Raw genomic sequence first — 12,068 nt, forward strand, 5'->3', positions numbered from 1 at the left:
TTTATTCTGACCAATGTCACCAACGTTTCCCAAAAGGCAGAGGTCAAAAAGGCATTTAACTTTGGCAGAGGCATTTCCAGAGAGCTGTGTTGCTCTTGGTTGCAAAAAACCACACAGGCCCACATTGTGGCTGTGTGGCTCTCCTGGAAGATTTGTTTTCAGATGGGCATTTGGCCATTCTCTGGCATTTGACAATGATGTGACATTTACTGTATCCACACTGCACCTGTCACACTGCCATATGTCAGGAGCAGACAACGCAAAGACTGGAAGTTTGCTTTGGAGACTAGGACTTCCTGCAGCTACTGAATAGTAAAACATCCTGACATTTAAACGACAGCTGAGCAAGTTGGCTGCGTGGAGCCACTTCATTCCCCAGGTGGGTAGCTCCTTCTGCATAGTATCATGTGTAGGAGCAGCATGGAGACGACATCCTCCCAGGCAAGGCTGTGGGCCAGTTCAGACATAAATTATCTCAGCTGAATAAGCTGTGGTTTGTTAAGGCAAGAATGGGTATTGAGCTTGAGGGGGCAGACAGTGAAGGGGCCGCTGGCCCTGCGCCTATCAAGCTCCATTCCCACCCCTTTCAGAGGCCAGGTGAAGGCAGATAATACTAGGACATGGGAAAGCGATCTGTATGCAAGGCTCTTTTGCTTTGGATGGTGTCTTGACAGACAGCAGAGGAGCAGGTGCAGTGTCCCTTATGGCACCGGCCTCATGGTAGGAATACTTGCACAGAGAGAGCTAGGAGTAGGGCTGGGGAGAAGTTTGATTCAGTTTGCATTTAAAGGTGAATCTATAAAATCCGCACTTTCTGAAACAATATTTGAGAACCGACCCACAGCCATCCTTCTAAATTTGCACTTATGCAAATTTTGCAATGCAGTTCTCCAACTAGTGTCCACAAAAATACATGCATTAGAGAAAAGTGGGCACAAAATGAATATAGTCATCAAAATAAGATACAGGAATGCATCACATGAGGGCAAATTGCTTGCAAAAGTGTGTACAATAGTCAAAACTACATTAAAATGATTTTATTAGGAGAAATTTGCACTAAAATGCTGAAGAGCTGTCATGAGGATTTTTATTTTTAAGAAATTGCAAATGTTGAAAAGTGAATTTAAGATTAGAAAAGCAGGGAGAACTGAAATAGACAGATTTTTCCATCTTTAGCTGGGAGCACCCTGGTCTCTACCACTGTTTAGGGAGTCAGGCTATTGATTGAGGCCTGCGTGAAGCAGGGCGTTGGATGGATCCGGTACCTATGAGAGAGCGGTCTGTGAACAGAAAAGGAGGCACAGACTGGGAGAGTTATGAGCAATAGTCAGCAGCTGCTATACTGTCCCTGGAGCTGGATGCACAATTGGTGTTTATGAGGCAGCAAGAGAAATGAGTGAATGGTGTCACCTGCTAGTCCTCATGCCTTAGCCTGCTCCCTGCTGTTGGGGGAGGGGAGAATGTTGCAGCAATACCATTCAGACAAGATACTAGGGATGGGCCTAGTAGCTAATTCCACCTCACAGGCACTCAGTCATAACTCCCTTTCCATCCAGTTAAATGCCATTCTGTCTTATTGTATGCATTTGGTACATATTTCATGTGCACTTTTTCAGTAAACGATGCACTTTCATGTACAATACACACTTTTAGAATCTTTTTAGTATGCATTTTGCATGCCTCTTTTACATAAAATACATTTTTGTGTGTGCAAGTTTTCTTTGCACTGAAATGCACTGCAAAATCCATGAAAGTGTGTAACCTGACTGGGAGTTGCGTTCCGATCCACAAGCAAGTTTGGGAATGCCAGATCAGGTCACTCCCCTGTGAAAAGTGGAGCAAATGAATGCCTTCCCCATCCCTACAAGAGCTCGTTTTCCCTTAGCAAAGGGGATAGTGGGTGAGGAGACATGGGAGATGGTCACAGCAGCTATCCTGTGCAGCAGATGTTTTCCCCTTCCATTGCTTATCTGCCTGAGGTGCTCTCTCCTGGTATCCTCAGCTATGGGAATAAAGTAGGAATTGCTGATGGGTTTCTGGAGCCCCAAGGTGAGGGACCTGCAAGAGTTCTAGGCAGAGAAGTGTTGGCAATATGCTCAAGTTCCTGTGTGTGTGCTGGATTGAGCAAAATGCTCCTCTCTTGTGAGCATTTCCCCTTGTGAGAAAGAGTGACCAGAGGTCACAACTACATAGCCACATGCCAAGCACCCAACCATCCAAGTCATGGTCTTCCTGGGCAGGGTTTATATATGAATAGTGGTGTGCGGTGATGGAGTGTTGAGTTGCTCCAGAGTCTGTTCTTAAGTTCTGCCCACCACCACGGTATTCAAGGAAAGGAAATTTCTTTCAGGTCTGGAACTGGTGTAAAGTTCTGCAATTTACAGGGGCTAGGTTATGGTCTAGCGTAGCATAGGATCTGGTGTAAATGTACTGTCCACCATACTGCCTACATCCCTGCCCTCTTTTAGCCATTCCACCAGTGTATCTTCACTTGAGGAACAGCTGTGCTATCAGAATCTTCTGCCAGCATAGATGGGGTACTCCACCAATGTATCTGTTATGTTGGCAATATAGCTTGTATCCTGTTGGTGTAATGGGGCTTCTACCAAATCCTATTGCCTCTTTGCCAGCATAACTCAAACATAGGATTGCTTTGTTTTAAAAAATCATATTTTGAGACAAAATACATATTTAAATGTGAACCTGTGTACAATTTTAAAAATAATAAGCATAGATTTATGCAGACATATGACAGAACAGACACGTTCCAGGGTATGGTCTGAAGCACATGAGGCCACTACTTTACTGAAGCTAAGCAGGCCTGGGTCTGGTCAGTGCCTGGTTGAGTGACCACTTGGGAATGCCATATACACTGCGTTGGGCTCCATAATGAGGAAAAAGGTAGGATATAAATGTCAGAAAATTATTAAATAAATGGATGGAAAGGTGACCTGGACCAGAATTCAGTGGACTCATTCATTCATTCATTCATTGCCCCTCCCCAGATGGCTCAGAAATTTAAAAGTTAAAAACAAATGAGGAGCAGTTAGCAGCAACAGCATAAAAGGAACAGTTTGCCCACAAAAATCACCATACTTATCAATTGACCAAAAGACTTTCTGAAACAGAAGTTCTACAGCCTTCCTAGAAACCTGCAGCCTGTGGTTCAAAGTATGAGTCTTGTTATGAAAGTGATGTTCATGACTTTTCCCTCTGCTTCTTTCCCTTTTATCCTTCTCCTCTCAGGGCCCCCGGACTGCTTCCTTACGAGCCGTTCACAATGGTGGCAGTGAAGATGCTCAAAGAAGAAGCCTCAGCGGACATGCAGGCTGACTTTCAGAGAGAGGCGGCCCTCATGGCTGAATTTGATCATCCAAACATTGTCAAACTTTTAGGTACTGAACCTGACAGATTTCCCCTTCAAAGTATTGATATACTTTTAAAGATATTATAGCACCCCCCTCCAATTTAGCTCAAAGATACAGGCAGGCCAGGCAGCCTTCTCGGGTGACCTATTGAAGAAGCAGCTGTTGTGCCAGAAGCAACAGGACATGGAATCCAGTCTCTTCTTCTGTGTCTGTCCAGGGTCACGTGAACCGGGCCTTTAACGTGTTGGCTCCTAGGGATGGGGAAGAATTTCAGTTTATATTAAAGCTAAATTTATCAAATTTGCACTTTCCGAAACAATGTGAGAACCAAAACACAGCCATCCTTCCAAATTTGCACTTATGCAAATTGTGTGATGCAATCCTCTGACCAGTGTTCACAAAAGTGCATGCATTGGAGAAAAGTATGCATAAAAATATATTTAGGAAAATAATGTACAAAAATGCACCACGTTAGGGAAAATTCCTTGCAAAAATGTGTACATTAGTCAAAATACATGCAAAAATGTGTTTATTAGCGGAAATTTGCACTAAAATGCTGGAGACTTTTCATGAGGATTTTTTAAAAAAATTCACACATAGCGGCAGAAATGTGGAGAAGTGAGTTTAAGAATGGAAAAATGAGAAACAGAGAGAACCAAAATGGTCAGATCCTTCCATCCCTACTGGCTTCCCATGTGTACTGAGAGTGCTCCCAGAATCCTCTGCAAAAGACACACAACTGCTAATACTCCAGGCTCTCCTTCTCTCTTCCTGATGATGTCTAATGTAGCACAATGCATGATTTGATATTATTATACTATCCTTTGCTTTCTCCCCTACATCATATCACAGGCCACTGAATTTTGCAACTGTAAACCTCTCTATCTGAATATGACTGATGCTAGTAATGAATCTGACTCAAAGTTTATTTTGCAAGAAACATTGTCAAGCAAGCATTTGGGGGTGTCAGTGGAGGGTGTACAGAGGGGTTTGAAGCTCCTTTCTCTGGCTGAAAGGACTGCATATATTTCAGCAGCAGAAAGAGGAAATGGGAAGTGGACACTCAGCTGGAGTGATCCCTTTGTTTGTTACCACTATGCTGGATAAATTAGGAAAGGCCAAAGGAATCCATCAGTTTTGTGTTGTGGGGGTGTGGGACTCTTGAACATCATTTGACCTTGGAACCTCTTACTTTCTGCCTAGCCCAGATGTTTGTTACAATGTGAAATGTCTGCTTTTTCTCCAAACGGCAAGAGTGAGGCCACCAGTGAAAATTCAACCCAAACTACTAAATGGGACACAAATGTTCATTAGGACATTAAAGGTGTAAATATATTTACACTGTTCACTCAATTTTCATAGGTTTAATATGTGTTCTGTAATACGTATAAAATATTGCATCATTGTATTCCGGTGATAAATGTTCCAGCAAATGAAATGTAAAAATCTTGAACAGTCATAAGCTGGCATCAACATAAAGGAGATATACATGTGGGAGACAACCATAAATATAGGTAGAGCTTTGTTAGCAGTCAGACGTATTGTAGGAAAGAGGTAAACCACTTTCCAAACAGAACAGTGGCTAATCTCTTTGGCCACAGAAGCCATGCTATTCTCTCCAGTGTCCCTTAACTATTAACTTTCCAGAAGAAATGAATCAATGGCATCTCTGTTTATATTGCTTGCTTTTCCCTTTTTAGTTTTCTTTTGGGGGGGTGCATTTTAAATGCTGTGTTTCTATACTAAAAGTAATGGGCCTTTCTGCAGTTCTGTTTTGCTTTGCACCTTTCTCTCTCAGCTTTTGATGCATGCTATCATGTATCTAGTATCTAAAGCGCTAGATCTTCAGGTATAGAAGGGGCAGGGGTAGATTCAGTGCAGAGGATAGCTTTCTCATTTCTATCTTTTTTTTTGTAAATTTGGGAAAATGTCAGTACTGAGGTGCCTTCTCACTAGGGATGGAAAGGTCTATCCATTTCAGTTCTCTCAGTTTCTCAGTTTTCCAATCTTACATTCAGTTCTCCACATTTCTGCAGCAATTTGTGTTGTTGTTTTTTAAAACCCTCTTTAAAATTCTCCATAAATTTTAACATGAATTTCTCTTGATAAGCACATTTTTGTAGGCAGTTTTGACACATTTCTGCAAGAAATGTCTCATCGTGTAATGCATTTTTGTAAATTATTTTCACTCATATATTCATTTTTATGCATACTTTCCCCTAACATATGCATTTTTGTAAACACTGTTTGGTTGGTGACCTGCATTGCAAAATTAGACTAAGTGTGAATTTCAAAGGATGGCTGTGTTTTGGTTCTCATATTGTTTCAGAAAGTGCGAATTTGATCGATTCGGCTTGAAATGCGACCTGAATCAAATTTCTCCCTCCTCCCTACTTCCCACTCAGCCTGCAGAGGAAGAACAAAATCAGGAAAAAGTGTTATGAGCAGTAATGTGCATTCAAAATTATACAGGTGGAAGGGGAAGTTTGTAAATACAGTTTGTAAATACATTAGTGCAGTGGTTAGTCATACAGCATTAATACATGCAAGAGCTGCACTCAGGTGATGGAAGGCAAAAATCAGATTGAGTTGAACCCTACAAAATCATTGCATGAGTGGAACGACTCTGCTTGCACAGCAGAACTTCCTCTCCTCCCCCTGCACATTCCCTGGACCACCCCCCATCTGCTCTGAAGGGTTGGGGCAGATTGGGAAGGTATATAAAGGGAGGGAAGGTTCTGTCGCATGAGTGGAAGTTGTTCTAATTATGCAATGCCTTTGTTGGATACAATTCGTCATTCTGGCAACTCAGATTCATAGTTTGAGTTGTTATGGCTCTTGTTAACCTAAACAGCAATAACACTTAAAATACAGTTGGAAGATGCATGAACCTCTTGGAGAAGTGTTATATTAACCCCCTTCCCTACATAGTTAACCAAAGGGATGTCATATTATCAGGGGGACAGACCTATATGATTTTTCTTCCATGCCTGCATATCATTGAACATTTTTATTGCATACGAGCTTGTTGGCCTGCAAGTGAACCAGTATTTATTTAATTATTTCAGGGGTGTGTGCTGTTGGAAAGCCAATGTGCCTTCTTTTTGAATACATGGCCTTTGGGGACCTCAATGAATATCTGCGCAATCGATCACCACGCAACCTCTGTAACCTAAGCAACAATAACCTTGATGTACGGATCAGGCCCTCCAGCCCTAATGTGTTTGCTCTCTCGTGCACCGACCAGCTCTGCATTGCCAAGCAGGTGGCGGCTGGCATGGCCTACCTCTCAGAGCGCAAGTTTGTGCACCGGGACTTGGCCACTAGGAACTGTTTAGTGGGAGAAAATATGGTGGTTAAAATTGCAGACTTTGGCCTCTCCAGGAACATGTACTCTGCAGACTATTACAAAGCAAATGAAAACGATGCCATTCCCATACGATGGATGCCCCCTGAGTCTATCTTCTACAATCGCTATACAACTGAGTCTGACATTTGGGCCTATGGCGTGGTCCTTTGGGAGATCTTTGCCTATGGCCTACAGCCCTATTATGGGATGGCTCACGAGGAAGTCATCTATTATGTGAGGGATGGAAATGTCCTGTCTTGCCCAGATAACTGTCCTCTGGAGCTGTACAACCTCATGCGCCTTTGTTGGAGCAAGTTGCCTTCTGACAGGCCGAGCTTTGCTAGTATCCATCGTATTCTGGAGCGCATGTATGAGAGTGCAGTGGCTTCTGAACATGCATGAATTGTGCAGTAGAAAGCAGCATTTCATGACTTCTGTTGAATGACTAAGCTTGGATGAAAGCGTTTGGACCTGAATATATCACCACGAACAATTGTGACAGCTCAGTCTGTGCAGTTGTTACTCAGGCAACGTTCCCAATAGAAAATTGAAATAGGTGAGGTATTTTGCTTGAGAGAAGACCACAGGATCATGAAGCATCATTGATGTATTTTTAAAAAAATAACATTGTTCTTGACATGTTTTTTATTTTTTTATTTCTTTTTGAAACATTTTTTATCATGACTTTTTGTTTTGCCAGAAACATACAAAAATAAAATACTCATAAAATCCAGTGCTAATAAAACCAAGATCAGAGTAAGATAAACACAGCAGCAGAATCTCAAATACAAAATCAAAAAGGAAACAAAGGGGGAGGGGGAATATAGTTCCATCAAGATTCAGGTTAATTCTAAAAAACCAACTTTTTAGAATTAGGAAGTTCTTCACACCTGACATATGTCTCTATATAATGTCTTTATAGTTACCTTATCCTGAGTCACAACATTGGTCCATCTGGGCCAGTATTACTTGCTTGGACTGGAAGCAGCTCTCCAGGGTCTTTGGCCAGAGGTCTTCCCAGCTCCTCTATCTGAGATCATTTAACTGGAGATCCAAAGGATTGAACTTGAGACCATCTACATGCAAACTATGTGTTCTATCACTAACCCATGAACTCAGCACAGAAATGGGAAGGAGTGTTGTAGTGAAAGTGGTTTGAACTCTGCAGTCCTATCTGGTAGGTTGGAAAGGAAGTGGAAGAAGTATGCACACATCAGGCAGACATTTGTTTCAGAAACTGAAAGAAGCTAGTTTTGTTGGTGGAGCCTGTCTTGCTCTCAGTCTGAGAGTTGCATAGAAGCACCTGTTTTCCATTTGTAATTTCCTAACCTAACACAAGGTTATAAATGGTTGACTACCCTTGTTTGTAGAGTACAGCTTTGGGGTTTGTGCAGACAACCAGTCCCCCTCAATGATTTTGACTTTTGCAGAGGCGGAAATTAAGTGAACCTGAGTTGCATCAGTGGGTGCACAATACAGTAGCCTCTCAGCCACCACTCTTTGGACAAGCTATGTCTCTTTATATATTACTTAAGGAATGATAGCTGTAGAGCCAGATGCAAATTGGAACCTATTGGACGGGATCCAGTGAGTGACAGGCTTTACAAGTGCAAAAGCCAATGATTATCTGAAAACATCAATGACAGGCAAAGCTGAGCAAATATACTTCCAGCCAAGCAAAATATTCTTTTGTCATTTCCCCTCCCTTCTCATCCTGTCCTATGTTTATGACCTTTGCCCTGTAGTTTGCATGGAAAGCAATTCCTGTAAGAGAAAAGTTCAGCATTGTACAAGGTTTATGCTCTGGACAGGAGTGGCTAACCTGCGGGCTTTTTATGGCCCCCAGAATCTTAAAAAATGGTACTTTAAAAAAATTGAATTAAAACCCCGGGAAATCCCTCATTTCTTCTATGCTGTAGCTGCCTGCATTGCCAACCCCTTAATATGCTATATAGTCTAATGGGGTATCACCAGCTTAGATTAGGAGTGGAGACACTGGGTATGCTGAATCAGCATGCCTGGTACCCACCATTTACCATCTGGATGTTTACATTTTGGCCTGTGAGCCAATATTCTCCTATTCAGATGTGTGCCTCACGACCTTCCTCCTTGCGACCTCTGATGAAGTCTGTTTAACAATGACAATAGACAACTGCTATATACAAGGAAAATAATGTGGTTTTTCTCCTTCATGGGCATTGGGACATGCTGTGTGTTTAAGAGTTCTTCATAGGTCACAGAGGCAGCACACGAAATATTTCTCTCTGCTTCAGTCCATGAAATCTCAGTTTGGAAACTGGAACCATATGGCTCGGGCCAATCAAATGGCTCCAGCTGGGTGAGAGGGCGACAATCAGGTGTGGGAAGGACTCGTGGGATTGGCCCTATTCCTATGCTTCTAGAGTCTAGACTGATGAAGCCAATGAAAAATGATTCACATACTACCACAGTCGCGTATGAAGGGGGCCTAAGCTGTAAATATTTAGGGACAAGAAACAGGCAAACAGTTAATTCTAATTCTAACCCTGCTTCCATATATTCTCATACAACTTTTGCTCCTACAACCATCCTTCTTAAATGGCTCTTCATTTGAGGTTCGGTTTACTAAAAGGCCATGCTACCATATAACAGCATGTAATAAGAGACCCTGGCAAAAGCTGTTTGCAGTTTCTGTTTTTGAGTTGCCACTTGAAGTTGCTGATTATCAGCTGTCTTCTCACTGAGTCCCAAATAGTTTAAAGCATAGTGACCTATATACTTACAGCTACAAAGATACATATCTAGAGCAGATGTTTAGGGCTACAGCTCCCAACAACTTCAAACAGCATGGCCAATGGTCAGGGGTAATGGAAGTTGTTGTCTAAAACATATAGGGGCACCAGGTCGGGAAGGCTGATCTAGATTATATGTCCACAAATCAAGTCTGGCTTCCACTCACTCTTAGTCCCGCATCTCTTGATGACTGAGTTTCTTAGCAGGTATTGCATGCAGTCTTCAACATCCCATGTGAGGTTTCAGTAAGAAAATGGAGTTGTACAAAGTGGTAATAAGTTAACAATCTTATTGTTGCACTTTCCTGTCAAAGCCTTCTCTCATGTATAGTATGTTGCTTTCATCCCACTTAGTTTCAGTGGAGATGAACTGGAACAACTGAGAAGAAAAAGTGGCTTTGTGTTGTCCAGCATTCCAGCATTTGTATTACTAGTGTGAACTAGAGAGTGAAAGTGTATTATGTTTAGTAGTAATACTTTTCAAAGCAAAGGAGAATAGTGTGTCCTTTGTTGCAGAGAATGACCCTGTTTGACATAATTTAATGGTGAATAGCATCACATGGACAGCCCAAGATCTATAAGATCAAGGTTATAGAGCCAGGGTGGTACACACAGCCCCTTTTAATCCTCATGGTTCACACGAAGTTACTGGCAAACAGAACCTAGCACGCAGTTTCCCCCCTGTAAATCCGTACTAACCCAATCCTCTTCTAATCCGAAAAGGGATCTCTAATGCTTGCAGACATTTTGCTCCAATGCTTTTAGGTGTGTGTGTCGATCGTTTCCCTCTCCATGCACACTACCTCCTCCTCCCTTCTTTGGCTGCTGGCTCCTGTTCTGCAAGCCTGATGCAAACGGTGCTTTATTTTTCTTTCCCCCCTAATTTGTGCAAAAAAGCATAACACTGTTCGAACAAGTATTTGTATTTCAGCTGAATTGTGAAAGTACAAATAATCGCACTTCAGGGTTTTTGCTTTTTTTAAAATGAAACTTACTCTGCAACAAACTGAGCATGCTTGGTTGCCAAGGTAACCAGAGGAAGTGGAATTTTGACCTTAAGAGACTTGGTGATTAGGAAGCTGCGTGATTGACCCTTTCCCTTCAGTGCAAATGGAAAACAGCGAACTGGAAGGGAAGTCTGAACCTTGCAAAACTATCATGATGGCAAAAGCTTAATCTTTAATACAAAGTTCAGCTCCTGTGTGAATGAGCCCCCAGTGCAGTATAGTGGTTAGAGTGTTGGACTGAGACCTGGGAGACCAGGATTGAAATCCCCACTAAGGTTTGAAGCCCACTGGGTGACCTTGGGCTAGTCACTGTGTCTCAGCCTAACCTACCTCACAGGGTTGTTGTGAGGATAAAATGGAGAGGGGGGAAGCATGTCTGGCATGTTGAGCTTCTTGGAGGAAAGGTGGGACATAAATGTAATAATAAAATACAAATACAAATAATAAATATACTCCCTAAATAATGATTTCATGTTCTGGTGTGCTGTTAGGATTCTGTACTGAAATTGGATCCTTCCACACTTTTCTCCCTTTTCTTGGGGTTTAACAACATACTAGATTCAAGAGTATATAATATGCAGTTAGGCCCCTGGCAATTAGTTGCTGGGTTTTAGCAGTGTAGCTGCTTGTGCACATGAAAGTCTTTTTAGAACACAGCCCTTATCTTACACAGTTTTTCAAACAAGATGTGCACATAATGTTCTGCTAATGATTGATTTAGAGGATTTTTCACCCAGAACAATGGGGGGGGCAGAGGTGCCCCCCTTTCAGCCAGTAAATGGAACATCACTCACTCTGTTTCCAGTGATCAGAGGTGAGGACCTTTGCATATATAGCCAAAACAGTACCATTCATGCCCAAGGGGGAGGTATCTACAGTTTGGAGAAACCTCAAGGTCTCCAGAAGTGCATGTATTTTTTTTTAAAGTAGGGAAAAAACCCTAAGGAGAGGGGGAAACCCCCCAAAACAGCCCAGTGAGGACTGAACATGCTTAGTGGTCACAGAACACTGATTGACTGTTGTGAGGGCAGATAAGGAACTAGGAAGGAGGGAGAATAGGACAGAGTTTTATTTCTTACATTTCTTTTATTTTTTCAATATTCATTGCAGCCTCTTATTACTACTATCCCTGCAGCTGCAGACTGCAGCTTTCAGAATGGATGTGACAAAGTAACTCACTATTGACCTACTATATTTGCAAAACAAGAAGCCTTAAAAACAAACACAGACTTGCTGTTCTTTGCTGACTCTAAAGAGGTCTTCTCAAGCATGTACTTTTGAAACAGAAGGCCCACCTGTCAGAAACCTGTTGATGATACAACTCTGCCTGTACAAAAAAAAATATAAACAAACTACATCTGGTGTGTGGGTGGGTGCGCACACACACACGTGTGTATTAAAAAACAACTTTATTATGGACAGAACACCCCAAATAAAACCTCCATGCCAAAGTAGATGTGATGGTAGCAAAACCAGTGTTTCTGCCCCAACCACATATAGAGCAGGAGACTGGTAGGATCTGAATTTTTGAGCTAAAGAAGTGGGTGGGGAGTTAAACTCTCTCATGTCCACT

At 42.1% G+C, this 12,068-nt stretch overlaps 1 protein-coding gene across 1 annotated transcript in view; it reads left to right on the top strand.

Annotated features, from left to right (window-relative positions):
• The window catches only part of MUSK (muscle associated receptor tyrosine kinase), a 68,577-nt gene extending 57,615 nt beyond the window's left edge, over nt 1-10,962 (top strand). Inside the window, exons 16-17 of the mRNA XM_061631899.1 lie at nt 3,247-3,395; nt 6,437-10,962. Coding sequence (XP_061487883.1) covers nt 3,247-3,395; nt 6,437-7,119 — 832 coding nt within the window. The 3' untranslated portion in view covers nt 7,120-10,962. The remainder of the gene's footprint in view (nt 1-3,246; nt 3,396-6,436) is intronic.
• Nucleotides 10,963-12,068: the final 1,106 nt, after the last annotated feature.

This window comes from Rhineura floridana, chromosome 1, assembly GCF_030035675.1.
Source record: "Rhineura floridana isolate rRhiFlo1 chromosome 1, rRhiFlo1.hap2, whole genome shotgun sequence".
NCBI classification, from domain to species: domain Eukaryota; kingdom Metazoa; phylum Chordata; class Lepidosauria; order Squamata; family Rhineuridae; genus Rhineura; species Rhineura floridana.